We start from the raw sequence: 21393 nt of genomic DNA, 5'->3' as shown, positions 1-21393 counted from the left end.
AGCTATCACTGCTACGCAGCAATCTCCTTGCGATTCCATCAGGAATGATCCGAGATCCTCCCGAGATCCTTTGACGATCATGCCGACAACCGTTAACAAAAGAGCGATAAATAGAGAGCATGGTCACCCAGAAAGAGGTTGATCCTCACTCTCCACCATCCACCCTCACTCCCATCAAATCATCTCCCATCCACTCAACCAGTCAGTCCCCTCCTCCAACCCCCAACCACCACCAACTAACCTCCCCCCACAAGACCAAGCCCACCATGCAAACCATCTCTATCCTCATCCCCCTAACCCTCGCCTTCGCCGGCGCCCAGGCCGCCCCGCAGATGCCCCCGGGCTGCCCGGACGGCACCGTGTTCCCCAACATGCGGCCGGAAGGGTCCGGCTGCGCCATCTACCAGTGCGCCCACGGCAGCCCCGTCATGCTCGCCGACTGCGGCCACAACATTGGGTGCTGGAACGACGCCGCCGGCATTCCCCACTGCGGCATCCCTTAGGTGGTTCGTCGGAAGTCGGGTTGGTCTGACCCTGGAAGTCGGAGCTGGGAAGCTTGGGGGGAGGGGGTGTTACATATTGATGGAAGCACGCAGATCCAATGCATATAAATCCAATACGATGAAGACTCTTCCGTTGTTTCAAGATCCGTTTCCATTGTTAAGGTACTGAGCCATGGGTTGGATTCGAGAAGTGTGAACAAGCTGCGCGTCTGATACTTGCACTTGCATCCCCACCACAGTGTCAACTCTATAGCTACCTGCCATTAGGCATCAGACCCGTTGCGGCTTCCGTATTTCTATCTCCCTGGGTCTGCATATTATCTGAGACACTGGTTTACCCTCTCCCTCAGTTCCATCCGAATACACCCACACCGGATGATGCGACCCTCAAGCTCGCCGCTCTCATCCTCGCCACAAACTAGTGTTTACTATAAATACCACGCTGGTCCGAATCGATGATGATCAGCGCGGCATAATTCAAGGATTCCCGCAATCTAACCGGGTATAGGCTCGACCCGTCACCAAAAAAAAAATCACTCAGACCCTGCAAATCCCTCACTCAGACGGACCAGGTTTAGGCAAGGGAGAAGCGGACACAAAACTCTCTATTCTATCTACTTCTAAGGACACCAACAGCACAGAGGCCGCGGCATGCATAGGATAAGATATGTACTATGTTGTCCCAAGCAACAGGGACCAAAGAAAAAAAGGGGGTGGATACATGAAAGAAAGTGCTCCGGGGAAAAGCGCGAGAGCCTATTCGAACGAGGCACGCCGCCCCCGTGGGCTGAGGGGGGAAAACAGTGACAAGAGCTGACTGAATTCCTTCCCCCATCCTACATGTCGTTGGACGGCGGCGGCAGCCGTTGGCTCGGCAGTTTCGGCATTTAGGTTTCCTTGACGGTGCTGCCGATGGGGCCGAAGCGGATGTTGCTGTAGACGACTTGGGACTGCGGGTTGATTTGTGTCAGCCCTTTTTGTGCGGATAACTTGGGGGTGGAGGGGGTGGGGGGGGTGGTTTAAATCATGGGGGAGGATCCTTACATCAGCTTGCGAGCTCTCGACCTCCTTGGGGACACCGGAGTCGGCGGAGCAGTCTCCACGGTCTCCACCTGGCTGGCCGGCCTTCTCAGGGGGGTAGGTAGCGTCGAGCCAGAGCATGTTGGCGTAGTGCTGTTGCATGTCAGTGAGTGTGTTTGCCCGGGGGGGGAAGGCGCTAAACTTACGTCATCCCAGAGCGACATGACGAGGACCATGGGGGACTGGTGCGCCTTGTCCATCTGCGCGAAGCCGCCGACCTCGGTGAAGCGAGGTCTGTCGTCAAAGGCCTCGGTGACCTTGTCGCACCACTCCTGGTTCAGCTCGGCGCCGTCGGCGTAGGTGGAGCTGGGGAAGGTGATCTTCTTTCCGTCCTGGACGAAGAACTGGGCGATCTTGCCGGGAGACCACTGGGTCACGACGCTGTTTCCGGGCGCGTTAGCGGGGGAAAGGAAGGGAAATAACGCTGGGGGAGAACTTACGTGAACTTCTTGCTCGTGTCGAGCGTCTTGCCCTTTCCGTAGAAGTCCTTGACGCCCTGCCTGTATGGGTTGTAATCGCAACCGTTGGGGTCGCAATCGCCGGAGAAGCGGTCCTCAGAGTAGGTGCCGCCGCAGCCGTCCGTCTCACAGACGTGGTACGCGTTGTTCTCGCACGGATGGGGCGTGAGGGCGAACGAGTGAGAGTTGGACTCTGTTTGACACGCCTCTGGTTAGTGCACTTTCTTTCGATGCGGCTGATCCCTGAAAGACCGGGAAACAAGGGTCTCCCTCTTACCCCAGACGTCCATCTCGGCGCAGCAGGCGCCATAAGGACCAACACCGGCGTTCTCATCATTGCTCGACGGCTTCCAGCCCTCGACGTTGGCCTAGGAAGCAAGGATCAGCAATTGGTGCGTTGGACAGCCCGCCACGATCGTACTAACCTTGCCACCAACGAACTTGAGGTCACGAGCACACTGGGCATCGCAGTAGCCGGTACCGTACTTGGCACCAGCCTTGTTGGACGCGTACTTGCCAGTTCCACCGTCCGCGTCCATGGCGACGAAGTACAGAGCACCGTTCAGGCCGCAGTCGAGCGTGGAGAGGTCGACGTCGAAGGCGAACTCGTTGTTCATGAGGGTGAACATCTGGTACTTGCTCTCGTTCTCCATGAGGTAGAAGCGCGAGCCGATGTTGGTGCCGTACTCGTGCTTGGTCACGAACTTGAGCGTCAGGGCGTTGCCGCTGGCCGAGGCGCCGTAGGTCTTGCTGTAGTCGGCACCTTCGAGCTCGCAGTTCTCGGCACAGGCCGTGGCGTCTGCGCAGGCGGTGGTGTTCCACTCGTTGCCGTCGTAGCAGTTGGTGTAGCCATCCTTGACGTGGACCCAGCGCCAGTTCGAGTCGATTGTGACCTCACCGCTGACGTCGGTGCATGACCCAGCGCCAGTGCACTTCTGCCAGGTCATCTTGGGGTGCGTCTCGGGCGTCTCCGTGCCCGCGCCCTGACCCTGGGCGAGCGCGACGAGCGCAGCTAAAGCGGCAAACTTGTACATGGCGGCGGCTGGCTGAAGATTATGATCCCCGGAGTGTGCAGAGGCTCAATGGAACTGGCTGTTCGATTGTGGTTGAGAACTCTTGTTGTAACTCGGCGGGATGCGCCCTTAAATACCCCAAAGACGCCGCCCTTGCCTGCCCTTGCCTGCCCTTGCCTGCCCTTGCCTGACCTTGTCCGTTTTGGCCTTCCAGACGAGCCATATTGGTAATGTGGGGATCGTCAACGCCCAAAGGGTCGCCGGCACTCGCGATTTCTTTGACTAGCTTGAAAGCCGATAGTGCTCGCGCCGCCGTCCCCGACGGCAGCCATTGCAATTAGAGACCACGGGTTGAGCTTGGCTCTGCCAAGAACAAAAGACGGCCGAGTGATGACGGACGAGAAGCTGGCTGATGGAGAAGGGCCGTGGAGAGAAACAATGCGGCGGCTCGTGTGGGCCCGCGAGGCGAAGCTTGTGGAGTAGAACCGTGGAGACAAGGAAACAATGCGGCGGCTCGTGTGGGCCCGAGAGGAGCGCCAAGGTAAAGCACTATACCCAACACAAACCAGGACAACCAGATTAAGGAATAAGGACTGCCATGAGCACTAGGCTTCCGTGATCAAATCAAGCAGAGCAAACGATGGCGAACCGGCCGGAGCTGAGAGAGAAAAGTAAAAGCATATCTTCTGCGGTGTCTCTCGGATCGCAGCTTCAGTCGGAGAGAGCTGCACACGGAGGGCACGGGTGTCCGGAGGTCATTTACAGGTGAGAGCCAAGTAGGCAGCTCCTCACGCCTAAATCCTTTTGAGCATAAGTGCGTTTGCGGGGTTTGCTCCACTTTGCGGGGCTGTGGAGACTGGAGAGGGGTGCGGGGAAGCCTGCAGGCACCGGCAGGCGCTCCAAGCTGCGGCCCCACACGGCCGGGATTTCTGGAAGGCGCGAGGCGCATAAAGGCCAAGACCAGAAATCTGCCAAATTCGAAGCCTTGGCATTGATTACCGCCTTAGTACTATGTAGTATACTCCGTAAGTACCTAGTGGCTAGCTCCGGAGTCAATCTTCCGCCCCAAATTAGAAGTACCGAGATGTCAAGGTTCACTTGCAGCCGGCGAAACGAATCAGAGCCCCTGCCCTGGACTGCCGAGATCTAGATCTGGGCAAGACCTGCATCTCTGTTCCTGACATCTACAACGTAGGTAGGGGCAAAGGCGTCACGAGTTCGGGGAGGATTGCCCCGAGCCTGTAAAGCGCCTGTATTACAGTATAAACAGGCTGTTCTAATGACTCCGAGCTGAGTGAGGCGGCCAATAAGTCAAATCGTGAATAACCAGTGAAGCTGTTCTGACATGGAAGATATCAACTCTTTGCAGAGGGGCAACTGGCCTCGGTCATCACAAGGGGTTTTGGAGAGGCCGAGACTCGTATTGCATCTTCGGGTATCCAGGATGCCCAGAGTCTCTCGCAAAGCCCTATCAGTGCTTGTTGTAACTTGTCAATGCCCTCCTTCTCTCTCCCTCTCTCGACACTGCTTCCTTTCCCACTCGTTCGGGGCGACGCAAGGATGAGTTACCGCGATTAGCGCCAAGCTGCTGTAGGGGTGCGGGACCCGGGGTAATAGGTTACTCAATGCCCTCCCGAATGGATTTCCCTTGTTGCCTTTTACAGTGCACTTTAATATAAAGCTCCAATCAGAATACGTTGCCTGCAACCACTCTCGATAATCTCAATCTGAAGTAATGGCCGGGAAATGAAATTAATAACCTACAGCCTAATAATTGCGGCGACGCCAAACAACCTTCCGCGGCCACTTTACCCGTCCAGAACTGTCGATCTTTGGAAACCCGCCCGATATTACGCCGGGGGATATTTGAAAAGCGACTGCCGCGTTGGGAATTCCCCGCGGTCTGGCCCACGGGAAAGATAAAAAGGGTTGAAATGATAAAAGGGGGTGAAATGATAAAAGGAGGCTGGAATCGAAGCTTCCACTTCTAATTTGGCGGTTATCATGGAACCATAGTTCCATAGTTCAACCGTCTTGTGCCTGCATGGTATTAATTCGGCAGGATCTACGTGCCCTGGCCATCACTTCCTTCCCGGTTGAGAACTAGTGTCTTCGTGCGTCGTTGAGTGTCTTCGTGAGGCTTGGCTGCCTCTCCAACACTATCACTCCAACACTATCACTCCACCACCGTCACTCCAACACTGTCACTCCAACACTGTCGTGACTCCAACACTGTCACCCCAAATATTGAAGCCGGCCGAGCCAGTTGTTGCACCCTGACCTGATCGCCAAGGCAGCGGGCCAAGCTTATTTATACGTCTCCTCGTCCTGCCTCATCTGCATCCTAATGGGATCCTAGGAGACGAATATTTGGACCTTGCAAAGTATGCATGACTGGGGAGTGGGGAGTTAGGTCCTTCATTAATACTGTGGGGAAAGGGATCGCCATCATCGCACCATTTTAGGGCTTAATCCTAGATGCTGTCGTAGTCTATTTCCTATTTCTTTCGTTCGATAGGGGGATGCTCGGAGCACCCATCTCCTCCCAGGCAGAAGCGCAATGGCTAGGCTCAAGAACCTCGTCGCGCTCTCGGGGCTTCTCCTGGGAAGCGTCACAGTCGCTGCGACGCCGGCTCCCACGTCGTCCGTAATTCCAGATTGGCATATACAATCCACCTTGAAGATCACCACAGAACCGGCTGCCTTGTCCCGGCCTGGCTTGGACACTTCGGAATGGACCCACGTCAATGCCTCGCGCTGCACGTTGATGGGATGCCTGATCCAGAGCGGCATGTACAACGAGGAGGAATTATTCCTCTCAGACAACCTGCGAAGTGTCGACAGCGACCAATTCCTCGTTCCTTGGCTGTATCGTAACGAATTCCCCCTTGAGCCAGCAGAGGGCAAGCACTTTTTCCTCGAGACAAACGGCATCACGTCAAGAGCCGACGTCTTCCTCAATGGCAAGCAACTCGCCGACAAGGCGTTCCAGTCCGGCGCATACGGTGGCCGCACCTACGATATCTCTAGTATTGTTGACGGTGTCAATGCACTAGTCTTCAAGGTGTATCCCACCGACTATATGCATGACTTCGCCATTGGATTCGTGGACTGGAATCCGGCCCCTCCGGACAATGGGACTGGAATCTGGCGAGACGTCACGGTTAAACAGACTGGTCCTGTATCGCTGGGACCTCTGCGAGCCGTGACAACCTTTGACAGGCCCGTAGGACAAGGGGGCGCAGTCGTTGTTCTCAAGGCCGCAGTCCAAAACCTGGAGAATAAACTGGCAACTGTTGATGTCGAGGGTATGGTTTCCAAGGAGGGTACTTCTGGCGAGCCCCTGAGCCTGAAGAAATCCCTGACACTCCAGCCTCTGGCTAGCGATGAAATAAATATCGAGATATCGCTCGACGATGCGGCAATATGGTGGCCCAAACAATGGGGAGAGCAGCCCCTCTACAAGGGGCAGATATCAGTATCGGTCAATGGCTCCCTCTCGGATAGTGAGGAGCGAAAATTTGGCGTTCGCCAGGTGACCCACCAGCTGAACTCGTACAACGATAGCATTTTCAGCGTCAATGGTCATCCATTCCAGGTCCTCGGCGCGGGTTACACGTCAGACATCTTTCTCCGATGGGACAGCGCCAAATTCACCGCCCAGGCACAGTACATGCTAGAAATGGGGCTCAACACAATCCGCCTAGAGGGGAAAATGGAGCATCCCGAGTTTTACGACATCGCCGACCGTCTGGGGCTGATGGTAATGGCGGGATGGGAATGCTGCGACAAGTGGGAAGCCTGGAGCTACAACGACAATCTCGATGACCCAATACCGATCTGGGACGATAATGACTACAACACGGCAAACGCGAGCATGTGGCACGAGGCACACATGCTCCAGACCCACCCAAGTATCCTCACCTTCTTGGTTGGAAGCGACTTCTGGCCAAACGACCGAGCTGCCGCCATATACCTAGACGCCCTTGCGGCGTCCGACTGGCAAACTCCCATCATCCCGTACGCTGCGAAGAAGGACGGATACCCAGAGGATCTCGGACCGCCGTCGCTGAAGATGGAAGGTCCCTACGACTGGGTGCCTCCCAACTACTGGTACGACACGAAGCCGGCAGAGGAGCGACTGGGAGCTGCCTTCGGCTTCGGCTCGGAACTTGGTCCCGGGGTGGGTACCCCCGAGCTGAGCAGCCTGAAGAGGTTCCTGTCCAAGGGCGAGCAGGACGACCTGTGGAAGAGCCCGAACAAAAGCCTGCTCCACATGTCGCCCAGCAACTCCGACTTCAGCACCCGCACAATCTACAACGGCGGTCTCTGGAACCGGTACGGCGCCCCGACATCCCTGGACGACTACCTGATCAAGGCGCAGATCATGGACTACGAAGCGACACGGGCAGAGTTCGAAGGATACTCAGCCTTGTGGAACAATGAGCGCCCAGCCACCGGCGCCATCTACTGGATGCTTAATGGCGCCTGGCCGAACCTGCACTGGAGCCTGTTCGACTACTACCTGCACCCCGCCGGTGCGTACTTTGGCACCAAGGTGGCGGGCCGGGTCGAGCACGTGGCGTACGACTACGTCAACAAGTCTGCCTACCTAATCAACCACTCCCTCGACCGCAGCGGGCCCCGCTCAGTGGCCGTCGACGTCATCGGGCTTGACGGCAAGGCCCTCTCCAGCGACGTAGTGCGGGCCTCGACGGAGCCAAACACAAGCAAGCGGATCGCCGACCTGACGAGGGCGCTCGGCGGCGCCGTCGACGGCGTCGTCTTCCTGCGGCTGGTGCTCAAAAACGACGAGGATAACAGCACCCTGAGCAGGAACGTCTACTGGCTGGCCGAGAAAACCGACACGGTGGACTGGCCCGCCTCGGACTGGTTCTACACGCCCGTGTCCGAGTTTGCAGACTTCACCGCCCTCGACAGGCTCGCGGCCGCCGATGTCTCGGTCACGGCTGAGCCGGCGACCGGCGGGGACGGCAAGTGGAAGGTGGTGCTCGAGAACCGGGCCGAGGTCCCGGCGTTCTTCGTCCGCCTGAATCTCGTGGACAGGGATGGGGGGGACGTGGTTCCCGTGTTCTGGTCGGATAACTATGTGACGCTGTGGCCGGGGGAGACGCTCGAGTTGGAGGTCGGCGGGGGAGGAGGGGCTGCTGCGATACAGGTTAGCGGGAAGAATGTTGCGAGGGCAGAGGTCAGGATAGCTTAGGGGGCTGCACTAATTCTTTTGCCTTCGTTCCAAGTCTCTAATTTTCTACTTTCATTGGTCCTGGATCTGTACGGCGTTATAGAGTTTCTGGGCAGGTTGCCGTGTGCCTGGAAGGAGGGACAACGGCCTGGCTGTGATTATGTCTAGAACCACGAGACCGTCAGAAATAAGCCTGCCTACACAATTATACCTTTATCACTAGGAAACTCCCAAGTCTCCTGCATAACAGTGCCAGCAAGCCTCCTCACCTGCGAGTCAAGAGCTCAGTACCCTGCCGAAAACGCCTTTCTTATCCGGTCCAGATACTGCTCGCTCTATGATACCTATTCATCAACAAACTCCGACGCGCCAGGGGCCCAACACGGCGCCGCCAGTCGTTCGAATCCGCCCAGTTTCTCGAGGCCAATGCCCCGTACCGCGGCTGGATATGCTGCAGTAACAGGCCGTAGAGGCCCTTGAAACAGTCCACGGTGCCAAAAGACCAGAGCCCGCATCGTGTCCACGACGAAGACGATACTCCCAGAAGCCCTCTGTTCCTCGACTGTGTCGCTCGCAGTAGGCTTCCAGATGCTCGCCGGTTGATCTGGTCGATGGCGCGGCCGGTTAGCGGCGGATGGAGCATCTCCGCCGGCTGGGAACAGGCCTATTCGGGGTCGATGAGGCATGTCACGTCACGTGCCAATCCTCGTCTATGAAACTGTTGCTGGGGTGGAGGTCTGTCGACATGGGGACGAAGGGCCTGCGCTGTAGGTCTCAGTTTGTGGAATGTGGCGTAAGAGCGTGTATGATGGCTAGGGTGGATAGTTGAGACTGCCCGTGGGCATGATCGACGATGGATTTGGGCTGATGGCGGATTCGGTTGTCGTGTATCACTAGTGGGGTTTGTCTCGTTCTCAAGCTGGTGAGTTTGGAGTTTCAGAGCCGGTTTGACAGAGTCACTCACCATACTGTTTTCATTCCTAGCTAAGGAGCCGATTCGAGGGAACCGAGCCCGGAATATTATCTGTCGAATATGCCGGCCAAGTCGCGAGAGGAGGGGTCCTCGATGGAGGACTGTGAACTGCAGGTATGTCAGCATATACCTGCGGGGATCTGGGTCTCAATCTGGGCACTTCATATACCTACTCAGAACACCGGGGAAGTCATAGCCCCCGAGGCGGGGTATTGGAAAGGGTGGACGGACAGTGGGATTGCATCCATGCGTATGTGGCGGCCCCGGAGTGAAGGTTATGTTCCGCATTCCCTGGATGGGCTGACTCTCCAATCTTGCACGGCAAAAAGGAACCTGATGATGGCTTTCTTCACGCTGTTGATATGGATAGGAAGGCAGGTATCAAAGCTGCTGCGTATCCATTCGTCGACCTATGGCGCCTTGCGCGAGGCGGTAGGGACGTGGAGGAGGTGTGGTAGTAATTATGGTTTCGATTTGGTTGGCAAGGTGGCCTAGTTAAAATGTACAAGGTAGTTGAGCAAATACAGGCATGTAAATATTTGGTTGAGAATTCCATGTTGCGGGAAGTGGGAGGAGGAATTGAAAAAAAAAAGGGGAAAAAAGTAAACAACAGAGAGTGGTGGAAGGATCGAATGCCTGCCTTCAGACGAGACCCAGAGGTGGCTGTCATAGGTACGGCGGTCAGCATCACATTTGACCATTACACCACTCCCTGTTGTTATTGTACCAAGTCAGTTAATTTGTTTATCAACCCTTGTTCTGGTGCGACGGACAAGGAGCGTGTCAACACTCCAAGTTCAACCCAGAAGTGAATCACTGGTAACATAGGAACGTATCAAAGGTGAGGCGAGTTGTAGACTCATTACGTCATCATGGAACTCATTATCAGGCTCAACCTCTCTCAAACAAGAGCTGGCGAGCCATCGTGGCCACTCAGTTGGTAAAACTAACCAAGATTCCCAGATCATCGCTACGTGAGATTATATGACGGGATCGCTGTTCTCATGATCGCATCTCCACCCCAAGGAGACAACAACAGCTCTCCGCCTAACCAGAAGGATATCTATCTATACCGACTGGCTCCCGGCCAGCAAAAAAGGAGGGACGAGGAATGAGCCGAAGCATCCAAAAAACCAAAGATAAGAAATCATCAAACATTAGACATAAACGGCGCACCCTCACAGCGACCCGCCCCTGAAAACTCTCACCGTAGCCGCCCTCGCCCTCAGCTCGACCTCCCGCCTCCCTCCCCCCGCCCATCCATACCGCGACGCCGACCCCTCCGCCCTCCCGCCGCGCCCCGCCCTCCCGCCGGCCGCGCGCCTCGCGACCCTGGCCCTCAGGTCGCCGACCTCGTCGCGCAGGGCGGGCCAGCTGGTGGCGCAGTAGATGACGGCGTTCCAGAGGCCCTGCAGCGGCAGGACCAGGGCGCTGGCGAGGTTGAGCCCGAAGTTGAAGCGGCGCGGGTACACGAGCGTGTAGACGCGGTTGATGCTGCTGGGCGTCCACGTGACGAGCACCGAGATGGCGAAGACGAACGACGTGCGCAGGTACGCCAGCTTGACCGGGTCCAGGTTGCGGATCTTGGCCGCGAACCGGCCCGCCGAGCGCGCTAGCTGCGACGTCCACCCGTCCCGCGTCCGCCGCTGCGGGGGGCCCCGACTGGATGATATGCTGGATATGGTGGCGAATGGAGAGGTCGCTAGTGCTGTCATCGAGGATGGGCAGCCTGGTACCGCGCCGTCGGAATGGCATGACCAGGCATGCTGGGGGTACGGGCCTTGGGTGGATGGTCGGTTGGCTGGCGCGATGGATGGTGTGGGCGTCGGCGGTGACGGCAGGATGTCGTCTGAACGCTCAGCGGTAACTCGGACCTCGGTCACGACCGTGGCATAGCAGCCTTGTTGGCCGGAAAATGCCTGGTGGGTGCAATGTCGGTGGTCAGCGGGGTGGTTCCTGCACTGGAGAAACCGGACATAGAGCATCACGAACGGGTCGCAGTATATCAGCCTGTAGTAAGAGGAAAAGTCGGCACTAACCTTTTCCGCCGAATCCCTTATATCGCAACTGGACACTTCCTTAGCGGGGTTGCTAAGCGTCAAGTTGCGCAGCTGGTTACGCTGGTGAAAGACCTGGTATCCGACAGCAAAGTAGATGACGCCAGATAGCAGGATGCACACCCATATGGGCATGTAGTAGGTGAATATGCGTAGCGAGCTCCAGTTGTCGTCAATCCAACACCATAGCTGCAAGATACCACATCGTCAGAGTTATGCGAGTTGAAGTGGACAGTCCGAAACAACCCACCGTGGCATTTCCGTAGATCCCCCGTGAATCTTTGCGAAGAATGAGGCAGATGAGTGCAGGCAGGGCTGGAGCCCCGAAGCAGACCAAGCTGTAAATCCACAGGTATTGACGGAAGCTGTTCGGGTTCGCCGCGAGGAAGAAGACCATGTAGACGTTGACCGCCATGGCGAGAGACCACCACGGGTCGGACTGCATGAACCTAGAGGCCGTCCAAGGGGGGGACACTGTTAGAGATCGCGTGCCCTCTTCTATCATGCGGGCCTCGGTCTGTCGAGGCGACGGAGGCCGAGAGGGGGAGGAAGGAGACGCGAATTCCAGACCAAGGACGAACTTACATCTCGAGAAGGAAAGCTTGAACCTGGCACAGCGCCGAGTCATCCCCGGCGTTCAGGCCGGCAAAGCCGATCAGGCACGCGATGCTGGCACCGACATTTGCAATCGAGGCGAACAGAATAAAGGTATTGGGAACGGTACGCAGGCGCTTGAAGGCGGCGTACGTGATGAAGATCAAGATGACGCCTATCAGGCTAAGAGACGCGCCAACCCTCTCGGTGGCCTGGAGTACCCTTCGCTGGCCGACGGTGAGATTCATGAAGTCTTGTTCAGAGGGGCTGGTAGCACGAAGCGGGAGTTCGGTGGTATTGTCCATTGCGGCGGACGAGAAGGGGGAGAGAGGGGGGATGAAGTAGGTAAGGATGATGCAATAGCTGAGGCTCGGGGGGCGTCAGGCAGGGTGTCCACGAGGGGCGGTTGGTGTATGTTGGTGGCTTCACTTGATCGACGATTTCAGGGGCGGTACGTCGATTGGGCGCCAGATCCAGAGCCACGTCGGTGTATGGTAGGTATGTATCCCTGCGGACGCAGTTGGTCGAGCCCTGGATGGGAGGGGTGGGCTGGTGGGCTCGATTGATTCCTTGGAGAGTGAGTGGCCGAGATGCTGGGAGCAACTGGCATGGACGTTTCAGGTCAGCCAACGGAGCAATCAAGGCTGCAAGCCTGCTCTCGGTTCATCAGGACTGGACAAGACTCGCCTTGTTTGGTGCCGTTGGCCGATCGTCAAGCCCACACGATGCAGAAGGCGTGGGGCATGCGTATGCGCGGTGGGGGATAGAATTCCTGGAAAGGGATTTGAAGACGAGATGGCTGAGCGACGCCAACAACCGAATACCAGAGATGCACGATGATGGGGGCTTTTCAGCTCTTTGTGGCGTTATAATATCTCGACACGAGGCAAGAGTCAAAAACCTGGCGAGGAAAATCCTGCTTCGGCTGCAGGCTCGGGACCATTTTGCTCTTCGGGACGAGGAAGGGGGGCTTCACCCGGGATCAACTTGACTTCTTCATCATAGCCAAGAACCCCCTTGTACGCGGCGGTACACAGGAGCGACCGCGCTGGTCTGGGGAAAGGTCCATTTCGTGCACCTGGGCCTCAGCCCAATCTTGCTGTGCGTCAAGCAATGCGTGGAAGGGCAAGGGTGGTTGATTGGGCTAAGTTGCCGAATGGTGTTGCACAACACGTTAGCCACTTCTATATTGAGATGTGAGGCTGTCGGAGGTGAGGAAAGAAACAGGTAGACGAAGAGCACCTGTGGCGTAAATGTGTATCCCTTCATCCTGTCAGTGATGTTTGACTCCTTGAATTTTGCCATGCAGTTGAGGGCTCTGGCGTGCGTGGACTTTCTAGCCAGAAAATAGCAAACATGACAGCAAGCAACTTTGACATTTCCATCGAGTCCCTGCGGAACTGTTGTCCGAGAGAGAATCTCGACGCTCATCAGAAGGGACAACTCGTCCCGGATTCCAGAAGCCCGCCAGGCGATTGGATGGACAGTAATGACAAGATTGGCTGAGGCCTGATGATTTCGGGAAGTTGCGTCGCGGAAATGCAGCTTCCCTTACCCCTCGAGAATTCAGCCACCCATTGTCCGTCATCCAAGGAAATCGAGAAATTAGTGGGAGCGGATTGAAAATAGACCCATGCGGCTGTCCTCGACGCAACCAAATGTGGGTCAGTCTCGCTGACGGCTGTTTGCTTTCGCGGATGCATCATGACCAGGTGTAGAACCACGCGATTGGACCAGGTGTCCAGAGTGTGTGACAAACCTTGCAGCTGTTACGAGATATTTCCGGACGCCACTCGGAGTGCTCTGCCGCTCTCAGAATTCTAGTCTCCCTTGCTTCAGCAATCATCATGGGAAGATATCCGTTGCTTCCGTTGGACATATTGGAAACTGAGCAATGAGAAAGATTCCACAGGAGAAGAGAAAGGATAGGAGAAAGCCAACGCACTGGTTATGGCGAGCCTTTGTTTACCAGATTTGTGACCTGTCAAAAGGGAAAACGGTCTCATGCAAATGAGTCGAACCTACAGCAAGGGAGTTGTGCTCCCAAAATTAGTTGAATTCGAACGAACGCGATAGAAGAGGGGCAAGTGCTGTTAGTGGTCTGGTCTGTGCGGAATGCATGGCCTCAGGGTCATCACGTGATGGAGCACATGGCCTCTACCCTGATGCGAGGCACCACAACACAACCGCAAGCGCGCAGTTTGCATCTCATCGCTGCGTTTAGGCCAAGGCCCATTGCCATTGATGAGGCTAGAGCGGTTCCAACGCGAGAGTCTATGCCCACCTCGCCGCTTGGAACTGGGAGTTCCTCGCCCCAGTTGCCCGGACACTTTGGAGGGTCTTCGGCGTTGTGTCTGTCTCGACTAGGCTGTTCTCAATAGTCCTCGTGATAGGTTACAGCCGGCACAGCAACATACAGTGTCGCCAGTGGATTTCAATTACAATTATCAGATTCTGCATGTTGATGTGGCTTAGTTACGGAATTTCACGCCTGGGGCTTCTTGTATTGACGTTCTATTGTTTATCTTCCATGCCAGACAACGCTAAGAGGAGTTGGATTGGACAGGGTTTCTTCCTCATTTTTCTTGAAAGCTTGTCATGTCAATTTTGTTCGGCTGTTGGCTACTGTTGGCCACTGTTGGCCACTGTTGGCCACATTTGCTAGCCAAATCATGTATCCCCTGACCGTCACGTATCCTGTTTGCATTTCCTCCGCATTACCATCGAGTTCATTGTCGTTTTGATTATTCCTACAGTCCATGCAGTAAGTAGAACCTTCCAGCGTTCTCTAGACTTTATTCAAATTTCAGCTTGCAAAGTATATCATGGCAGTAGTGTATTGTGGCAGAACAAGTATGTGTTTATTTCCTGCGTTTGAGTGTCCAAAACGAATATGCTGCCAACCTGTCTAAAATGTCTAAGCCGTGTGCGTACGCCGCCGCCTGAAACCTCATGCAATCCTTCCGAAAATCAATGCCCCCCAATGTGCCCACCACCCACCAGGCCCAAGTCTAGAATCTATATGGTAGAGATCATAACCCCCGTCGCGATGTGAGATGTCAAATCCAGGCGCAATAAAAAGAAGAGGAAAACGGTTTAGAAGCCGGAGAGAGGGTTGGGGTTGGCAATGCGAGCGCCACCCTGGATGCTAGGCGGGTTGACGGAAACGCCCGTGTTTGCAGCAAGCTCCTTGTACTTAGCAAGCGTGTTGGCCGAGTTGAAGTTCTGGTTGATGACGCCGCCTGCGAATATCATTATTAGCTGATGAACCTGGTAAGCACCATTGCTGGAGGGGGTACTACTAACCCATGCCGTTCTGGCAGTGGCTCCCGGCCGTCTGGCCGCAGTAGTACCAGATAGGGTTCTTGTCCTCGACGACGATCTGGAACACCTCTGGGTTCTGGCCCTCGGCGGTCGGGAAGAAGCCGGAGAAGAAGGAGGCTGCGTTCAGTGGCTGGCAGGGCTGGGCGAACGAGGACTGGACCACCGAGTCTGGTTGGCATGTGGAGTTAGCAAGGGCCCTGTTTGCGATGTTGTTATGATAGCTGATGGCTACTACTCACGATTCTTTGGAGTATAGTGGAACTCCACTACGTCACCGATCTCGGCAACGACGTTTTCGGGGTCGAAATGGAGTCCGGCCCGGCCGGCCACCACAGAGTGAGTGGTACCTGTGCGGGAGACGGTCGTTGAGGGTCCGGAGTTGGTGGTGCCAGTCGGGGCAGCGGAAGCAATGCTAAGAGCTGCGGCGAGGACGACGAGAGTCTTGCTGAACATGGTTGCGGTTGTGAGTGGTCTTGAGTGAACTGGCGGATAAGATATAGAGCAAGTTGAACTTGGTTACGAAGTTGGCTGCGAGTTGCTGAACTGATGCAATGTAGACGTCGTGATTGAAGGTGATGAGCTGTGACTGAATATTTGCCAAATGGGCAGATCTATTGTCTCTTATATAGATAGAATTGGCTGCCTATGTAACCATCGCGACCGACTGGAATTTCCCGCCATCCATGTTTACAGCCTGCCGGAGCAGTAGGCTTCGAGACTAGTCAACAACGCTGACAGTCAGCCCTAATAAGCCCCGGTATCACCAACGGCGAGATTCTACAGGTCCGAGAGCGATACCGGGTTGATGTGGCGGCTGACGTTAGTGCCGGATGCTCGGCGGCCCGGAGCTATTATCGGCTATGTTGGCCTGTGCGAGGAGGCACAGCAATGGGAAGGAAGCTTGGATCCGGATATAGAAATGGGTGGTGGGGCTGTGCCGTCTATTTTTACTCCGACAGATCACATCACGTGACATAATCCGGCTCTTTCTCCAGCCCGAGTTCCCCTCCTCAAGCTGCACTTTTCCAAGGGGCACATCTCCGCGGGCATATGCTATTTGCTCCTCCAAGCAGTCGGTCTGTGCAACGCAGATAACATCAGCCCGCCAAAGATTCTGGCGGTTCTAGTTCAGCAGCAAGGTTGTCATTAAATCCGGCTGTCAGGCCGGTGCCACCTGTGACGCACAGCCCCCCTGCCCGTAGAACAAACAGAGCAACGGCGCAGAGATCCTCCAAAAAGATGCAACTTAATGTAGAGGACTTCTATCATTCGCGTCTAATTGTATCCCTTTTGGTTAGAGATAAGTTGATGCATCCATTCAGGATGTTTCCAATTCATCGTGGGCAACAACAACAACACCATGTGGCCGCTGATGCTCGGCTCTTGTATAAATTATCCTAGCTCTCGACGATGGCGTGGGAATTGGTGCTGCCAAAACCAAAAATATCAACGTTAGAGTGCGCTCCGAGGCTATGCCCATGGCAACGCACTTGTGGGGATTTGGGTGCGCGTCCACGCCCGCGTGACGCGCGACGACATGTCTGCCGAATAAACTTCGCCGGGGTTCGGGCAAAGGGGAGTCAATCCCCGTCGGGCCTTGGAGAAAGTGATGATATATGAGCAGATTCCCCAATCGCTCTCGTTCTGGAATCGCCACAGTATCACTGAACCTCCACGCCTCCGTCTTCCACCCGAGGTTGATAGGCTGGTCTGCCTCGAGTCTCCAATCGCCATGAACACTCGATCCAGCCCGGCACAGACATCAAGAGACACGATACGACGCCGCTACATTATGCCGCGTACCATGGGCCAGAAGCAGCTCCCACGCACGTGACAGAAGCACAGAAAACGCGCAGGTTAGAGGGCGAAAATATCAAATAACATAGCGTCTCCTAGTAGACATAGTTTGGGTACCATGTCATTAGTGCCGAGCGAAACATGAAGAGAGCACTGAATTAGGCTTGGGCACGGCTCCGGGTCCGGATCAGGGTGCTACGTCGGCAGGCTATGAGCCATTTAGGAACTGGCATGTAGCTTCGCCCAGCAGCAGGGGAAGTGCGAGACCTGCATCTTCGCGTTCTCGGCTCGGTATCAAGGCTTCCCTGCATGCTCTTGCGCCTCTTATGTGGTCTTCGGGGCATTATCGATCTGGTGAGTCACTTAGGATAGATACCAGTGGATGATATGGATGGCGTTTCTGACAGACCTAGCCGTCCAGCAGAATTTAGAAAGTGTCAGAGGCCCGACAGTCTCATTATAGCATAATAATGCCTTTTGTAGGTCCGTTGGAGTTTTTTCAGGGTAGTCAACCCCTATTCCGGATATAACGGCAATGCGGGAAGCAAAGTCAGTTGAAGTACCCGCCAGTATTTAGGTGTGACACGCCGTAACTGCGCACTCTGGGCTTCAGTCTGTTCAAATTGACTCTCGTAATATGCCGAGCCTTGCCGATTTCTACTTCATTGTCCCTAGTCCCGCCCCCAACTCCTTTGTCGTCCTGTGCAAATGTCGTGGCTGTGTAATCTGACATATTCTCAAACCGAGCATATCCGTGTTTCCCGGCAGAACCGTAGAACTTTGTGCAGCTGCCGTTCGGACTCTGAGCGTGATTAACGTTGGGCAATAAGTAATAATCGGTCATTGCGAAAAGATGTAACTTGGGTAGCCTGGTTCTTGTCTCCTTTATTTCCCACCCACTGCTTGCCCCGCCTTCAATCTTGGTTCGGTCAACCTGCTGGTTTCAACATCATGTCTAGCCTCTTCCAGAGGCACGAAGACTACCATGCCGCAGATGATGTCGAAGGCAACGCGGCCAATAGTAACCAACCTTCCAGCGACATCCCTCCTCCGGAGCTCCCTAACCTTGGCGAATATGCCGCTCTGGATCGATACATCAGCACTTACCGTGAGGAAAGCCGTCTCGCAAAGAAACCAGACGATGCTCAGAGCAAGACACGCAGCAGGAAATGGTGGCAATTCTGGAAAGGTTCTGAAGAAGATACGCAGGGGCCGTCAGCGAGAGGCGTCTCAGAGGTCCCGGGCCTGTGGCTCACAACCGACATCAACTCCGGCCTCCCGACCTCGACCGTCGACGAGAGGAGGAAGCTGTCTGGATGGAACGAGCTGACCTCGGAGAAGCAGAATCTATTCTACAAGTTCATAACCTACTTCATGGGGCCGATTCTTTATGGTAAGCCTTCCCCATATGTGCATCCTCCAGATGAAAGATGGCTAATTAGCAAACCAGTGATGGAAGTGGCCGCTCTGTTGGCCGTTGGTCTTGGCGACTGGATTGACTTCGGCGTGATCCTGGGCATTCTATTCCTCAACGCCTTCGTCGGGTTCTACCAAGAAAAGGAGGCAGCGGACGTCGTTGCCAGCCTCAAGGGTGACATAGCCATGCGCTGCACCGTTGTGAGGGATGGGGCCGAGCAAAACATTCTGGCTCGGGAGCTTGTGCCTGGTGACATTGTATGCCTGTATCCTTTCCCGACCTGCTCCCAAGACATCAGATTGCTGACCGAGTATAATCCCGCAGGTAATCATACAAGAAGGCGATACCGTGCCCGGTGATGCGCGGCTGATCTGTGATTACGACCGCCGAGACGACTTTGAACTTTACAAAACGCTCAGTGCCGGGGAGGGCTTCGGAAATAAAACCGACAGCGAAGAAGAGGAACATGAAAATAAAACGGGTGCTGAGCAAGCCCGCCCAAACAGCGACGAGCCACCCGACCCAATGGACCATCGATACCGCGCCATCGTCGCTATCGACCAGTCTGCCATCACTGGCGAATCCCTGGCCGTCGACAAGTATATGGGCGATGTCCTGTACTACACGACGGGCTGCAAGCGCGGCAAGGCCTACGCCGTCGTCGTCGCGTCCGCAAAAAAGTCCTTTGTTGGACGCACGGCGGAGCTGGTCCAGGGCGCAAAGGACCAGGGCCACTTCAAGGCGGTCATGGACAGCATCGGCACGTCGCTCCTGGTGTTGGTCATGTTCTGGATCCTGGCTGCCTGGATTGGTGGTTTCTACCACCATATTGGAATTGCGCGTCCCGGCTCGCAGAATCTGCTGCACTATGCGCTTGTGCTGCTAATCATCGGCGTTCCGGTCGGGTTGCCCGTCGTCACAACAACCACTCTTGCCGTGGGGGCCGCGTATCTCGCCAAGCAGAAGGCCATTGTGCAGAAACTCACTGCGATTGAATCACTAGCGGTAAGACGATCCCGGACTGTGTTGGTATGTTTACTCTCAATCTGACAATTTCAATCAATCTAGGGCGTCGATATTCTATGTTCTGATAAGACCGGCACATTGACTGCTAATAAGCTGAGCATTCGTGAGCCTTTCGTCTCGGAGGGCCAAGATGTCAACTGGATGATGGCTGTCGCAGCACTCGCTTCTTCGCACAACCTCAAGTCTCTGGATCCCATCGATAAGGTCACGATCCTGACCCTCAAGCGCTATTCAAAGGCACGAGAAATCTTGCAACAAGGTTGGACGACCGACAAGTTCTATCCTTTCGACCCAGTATCGAAGAGAATTACAGCTGAGTGCCGGCTCGGAGACGACAAGTACATTTGCGCCAAGGGTGCCCCAAAGGCCATACTCCAGCTGGCAAATTCGTCCAAGGAAATCAGCGACATGTACAAGGAAAAGGCGCAAGAGTTTGCCCATCGCGGCTTCCGTTCCCTGGGGGTGGCTGTGAAGAAAAACGACGAAGATTGGACTCTTCTCGGGCTGCTATCCATGTTCGACCCGCCTCGCGAAGACACCGCGCAGACGATTATCGAAGCCGGTCAGCTTGGTGTGCCAGTCAAGATGTTGACCGGAGACGCCATCGCGATTGCGAAAGAGACGTGCAAGATGCTCTCTCTTGGGACCAAGGTTTACAACTCCGAGAAACTCATCCGCGGGGGCTTGAGTGGAAGCGTGCAGCGCGACCTGGTTGAACGGGCAGACGGATTCGCCGAAGTCTTCCCCGAGCACAAGTATGCAGTGGTCGAGATGCTTCAGCAACGCGGCCATCTTACAGCCATGACCGGCGACGGTGTCAACGACGCGCCATCACTTAAGAAGGCAGACTGCGGAATCGCAGTTGAAGGAGCATCTGAAGCAGCTCAAGCCGCAGCTGATATCGTCTTTCTGGCCCCTGGCTTGAGCACGATCGTTTTGGCCATCAAGACGTCGCGTCAGATATTTCAGCGCATGAAGGCCTATGTGCAGTACCGGATAGCACTGTGTCTTCATCTTGAAGTCTATTTGACCCTCTCGATGATCATCATCAACGAGACCATCACGGTCGACTTGGTCGTTTTCCTCGCTTTGTTCGCCGACCTCGCCACAATTGCGGTGGCTTACGATAACGCATACTCGGAGACTCGCCCAGTCGAATGGCAACTTCCCAAAATCTGGGTGGTCAGTGTTGTCTTGGGCATTCTGCTCGCAGCAGGAACTTGGATCATCCGTGGGTCCATGTTTCTGTCTCACGGCGGTGTTGTCGCGAATTTCGGATCTGTTCAGGAAGTCCTCTTTCTTGAAATCGCCCTCACGGAGAATTGGCTCATTTTCGTCACGCGTGGCGGTAAAACATGGCCGTCTCTACAGCTTGTGAGCGCCATTTTCGCTGTGGACGTTCTTGCGACGCTCTTCTGCTTGTTTGGGTGGCTCTCCGGGAGGTCTGAGGTAGACACGCCCCTTGATGCCTGGCACCAGAGGGAAGATGGATGGACCGATGTGGTAACCGTGGTTATTATTTGGCTCTACTCGTTCGGTGTTACCGTTGTTATCGCCATCGTGTATTTGATTCTCAACCGGGTCGCCTGGTTGAATGATCTCGGCAGAAAGGATCGTAGCCGGAAGAACACCTTGGTTGAGAATATGCTTGGACAACTCCAGAAGCTTGCTCTGGAACATGAGAAGGATGAGTCGATTGGCAGGGACAGGTACGTGCTGGTGGAGAAGGCCGCGGACGACGAAGACATCATATAATTAGACTTCAGTTTGGGCGTGTCGATAGATATTCTAAACCCATTCATTGTCTTTCAGCTGCATTACTTTGGGCGTTCTAAGTAGACCTTCCCCCACAGCTCTTAGCCATTAACGATGTTTGAACCGGACACAAGACCAAGATTATTTGCGTCAGGAGGAAATAAAGGACAGCATCTGCCCATCTCAATCTCAT

The 21393-nt window shown here is 55.2% G+C and overlaps 6 protein-coding genes across 6 annotated transcripts; 3 read left to right on the top strand and 3 right to left on the bottom strand.

Annotated features, from left to right (window-relative positions):
• The first annotated feature begins 152 nt into the window (after nt 1-152).
• QBC33DRAFT_530170 (uncharacterized protein) lies at nt 153-674 on the top strand. Its single transcript, XM_060427207.1, has 2 exons — nt 153-201; nt 255-674. Exon 2 carries the CDS (start codon nt 267-269, stop codon nt 501-503), a length of 237 nt encoding a protein of 78 aa, XP_060286326.1. The 5' UTR covers nt 153-201; nt 255-266; the 3' UTR covers nt 504-674.
• Nucleotides 675-1355: 681 nt separating this feature from the next.
• On the bottom strand, nt 1356-3270 carry QBC33DRAFT_312350 (glycoside hydrolase family 7 protein). Its single transcript, XM_060423499.1, has 6 exons — nt 2467-3270; nt 2319-2409; nt 2024-2234; nt 1730-1964; nt 1548-1676; nt 1356-1453 (listed from the first exon to the last, which is right to left on the bottom strand). Exons 1-6 carry the CDS (start codon nt 3073-3075, stop codon nt 1391-1393), a joined length of 1338 nt encoding a protein of 445 aa, XP_060286325.1. The 5' UTR covers nt 3076-3270; the 3' UTR covers nt 1356-1390.
• A 2344-nt stretch (nt 3271-5614) lies between these two features.
• QBC33DRAFT_617418 (glycoside hydrolase family 2 protein) lies at nt 5615-8468 on the top strand (the record flags this gene model as incomplete). The annotated part of the gene is made up of 1 exon (XM_060432682.1): nt 5615-8468. The coding sequence occupies one exon, from the start codon at nt 5615-5617 to the stop codon at nt 8276-8278; it is 2664 nt and encodes an 887-aa protein (XP_060286324.1). The 3' UTR covers nt 8279-8468.
• A 1630-nt stretch (nt 8469-10098) lies between these two features.
• QBC33DRAFT_603194 (G-protein coupled receptor) lies at nt 10099-12186 on the bottom strand (the record flags this gene model as incomplete). The annotated part of the gene is made up of 4 exons (XM_060432178.1): nt 10099-11149; nt 11270-11476; nt 11538-11736; nt 11873-12186. 4 exons carry the CDS (start codon nt 12184-12186, stop codon nt 10409-10411), a joined length of 1461 nt encoding a protein of 486 aa, XP_060286323.1. The 3' UTR covers nt 10099-10408.
• A 2481-nt stretch (nt 12187-14667) lies between these two features.
• On the bottom strand, nt 14668-16055 carry QBC33DRAFT_609469 (uncharacterized protein). Its single transcript, XM_060432391.1, has 3 exons — nt 15445-16055; nt 15188-15373; nt 14668-15123 (listed from the first exon to the last, which is right to left on the bottom strand). Exons 1-3 carry the CDS (start codon nt 15656-15658, stop codon nt 14978-14980), a joined length of 546 nt encoding a protein of 181 aa, XP_060286322.1. The 5' UTR covers nt 15659-16055; the 3' UTR covers nt 14668-14977.
• Nucleotides 16056-17856: 1801 nt separating this feature from the next.
• QBC33DRAFT_567461 (E1-E2 ATPase-domain-containing protein) lies at nt 17857-21200 on the top strand (the record flags this gene model as incomplete). Its single annotated transcript, XM_060430484.1, has 4 exons — nt 17857-18395; nt 18453-18676; nt 18744-19424; nt 19488-21200. Exons 1-4 carry the CDS (start codon nt 17954-17956, stop codon nt 21198-21200), a joined length of 3060 nt encoding a protein of 1019 aa, XP_060286321.1. The 5' UTR covers nt 17857-17953.
• Nucleotides 21201-21393: the final 193 nt, after the last annotated feature.

Source organism: Phialemonium atrogriseum (genome assembly GCF_030411735.1).
Source record: "Phialemonium atrogriseum strain 8032-3 unplaced genomic scaffold QBC33scaffold_5, whole genome shotgun sequence".
NCBI lineage: Eukaryota > Fungi > Ascomycota > Sordariomycetes > Cephalothecales > Cephalothecaceae > Phialemonium > Phialemonium atrogriseum.
Note: the sequence above shows the minus strand (reverse complement) of the source record. Positions and strands in the feature narration are given on the sequence as shown.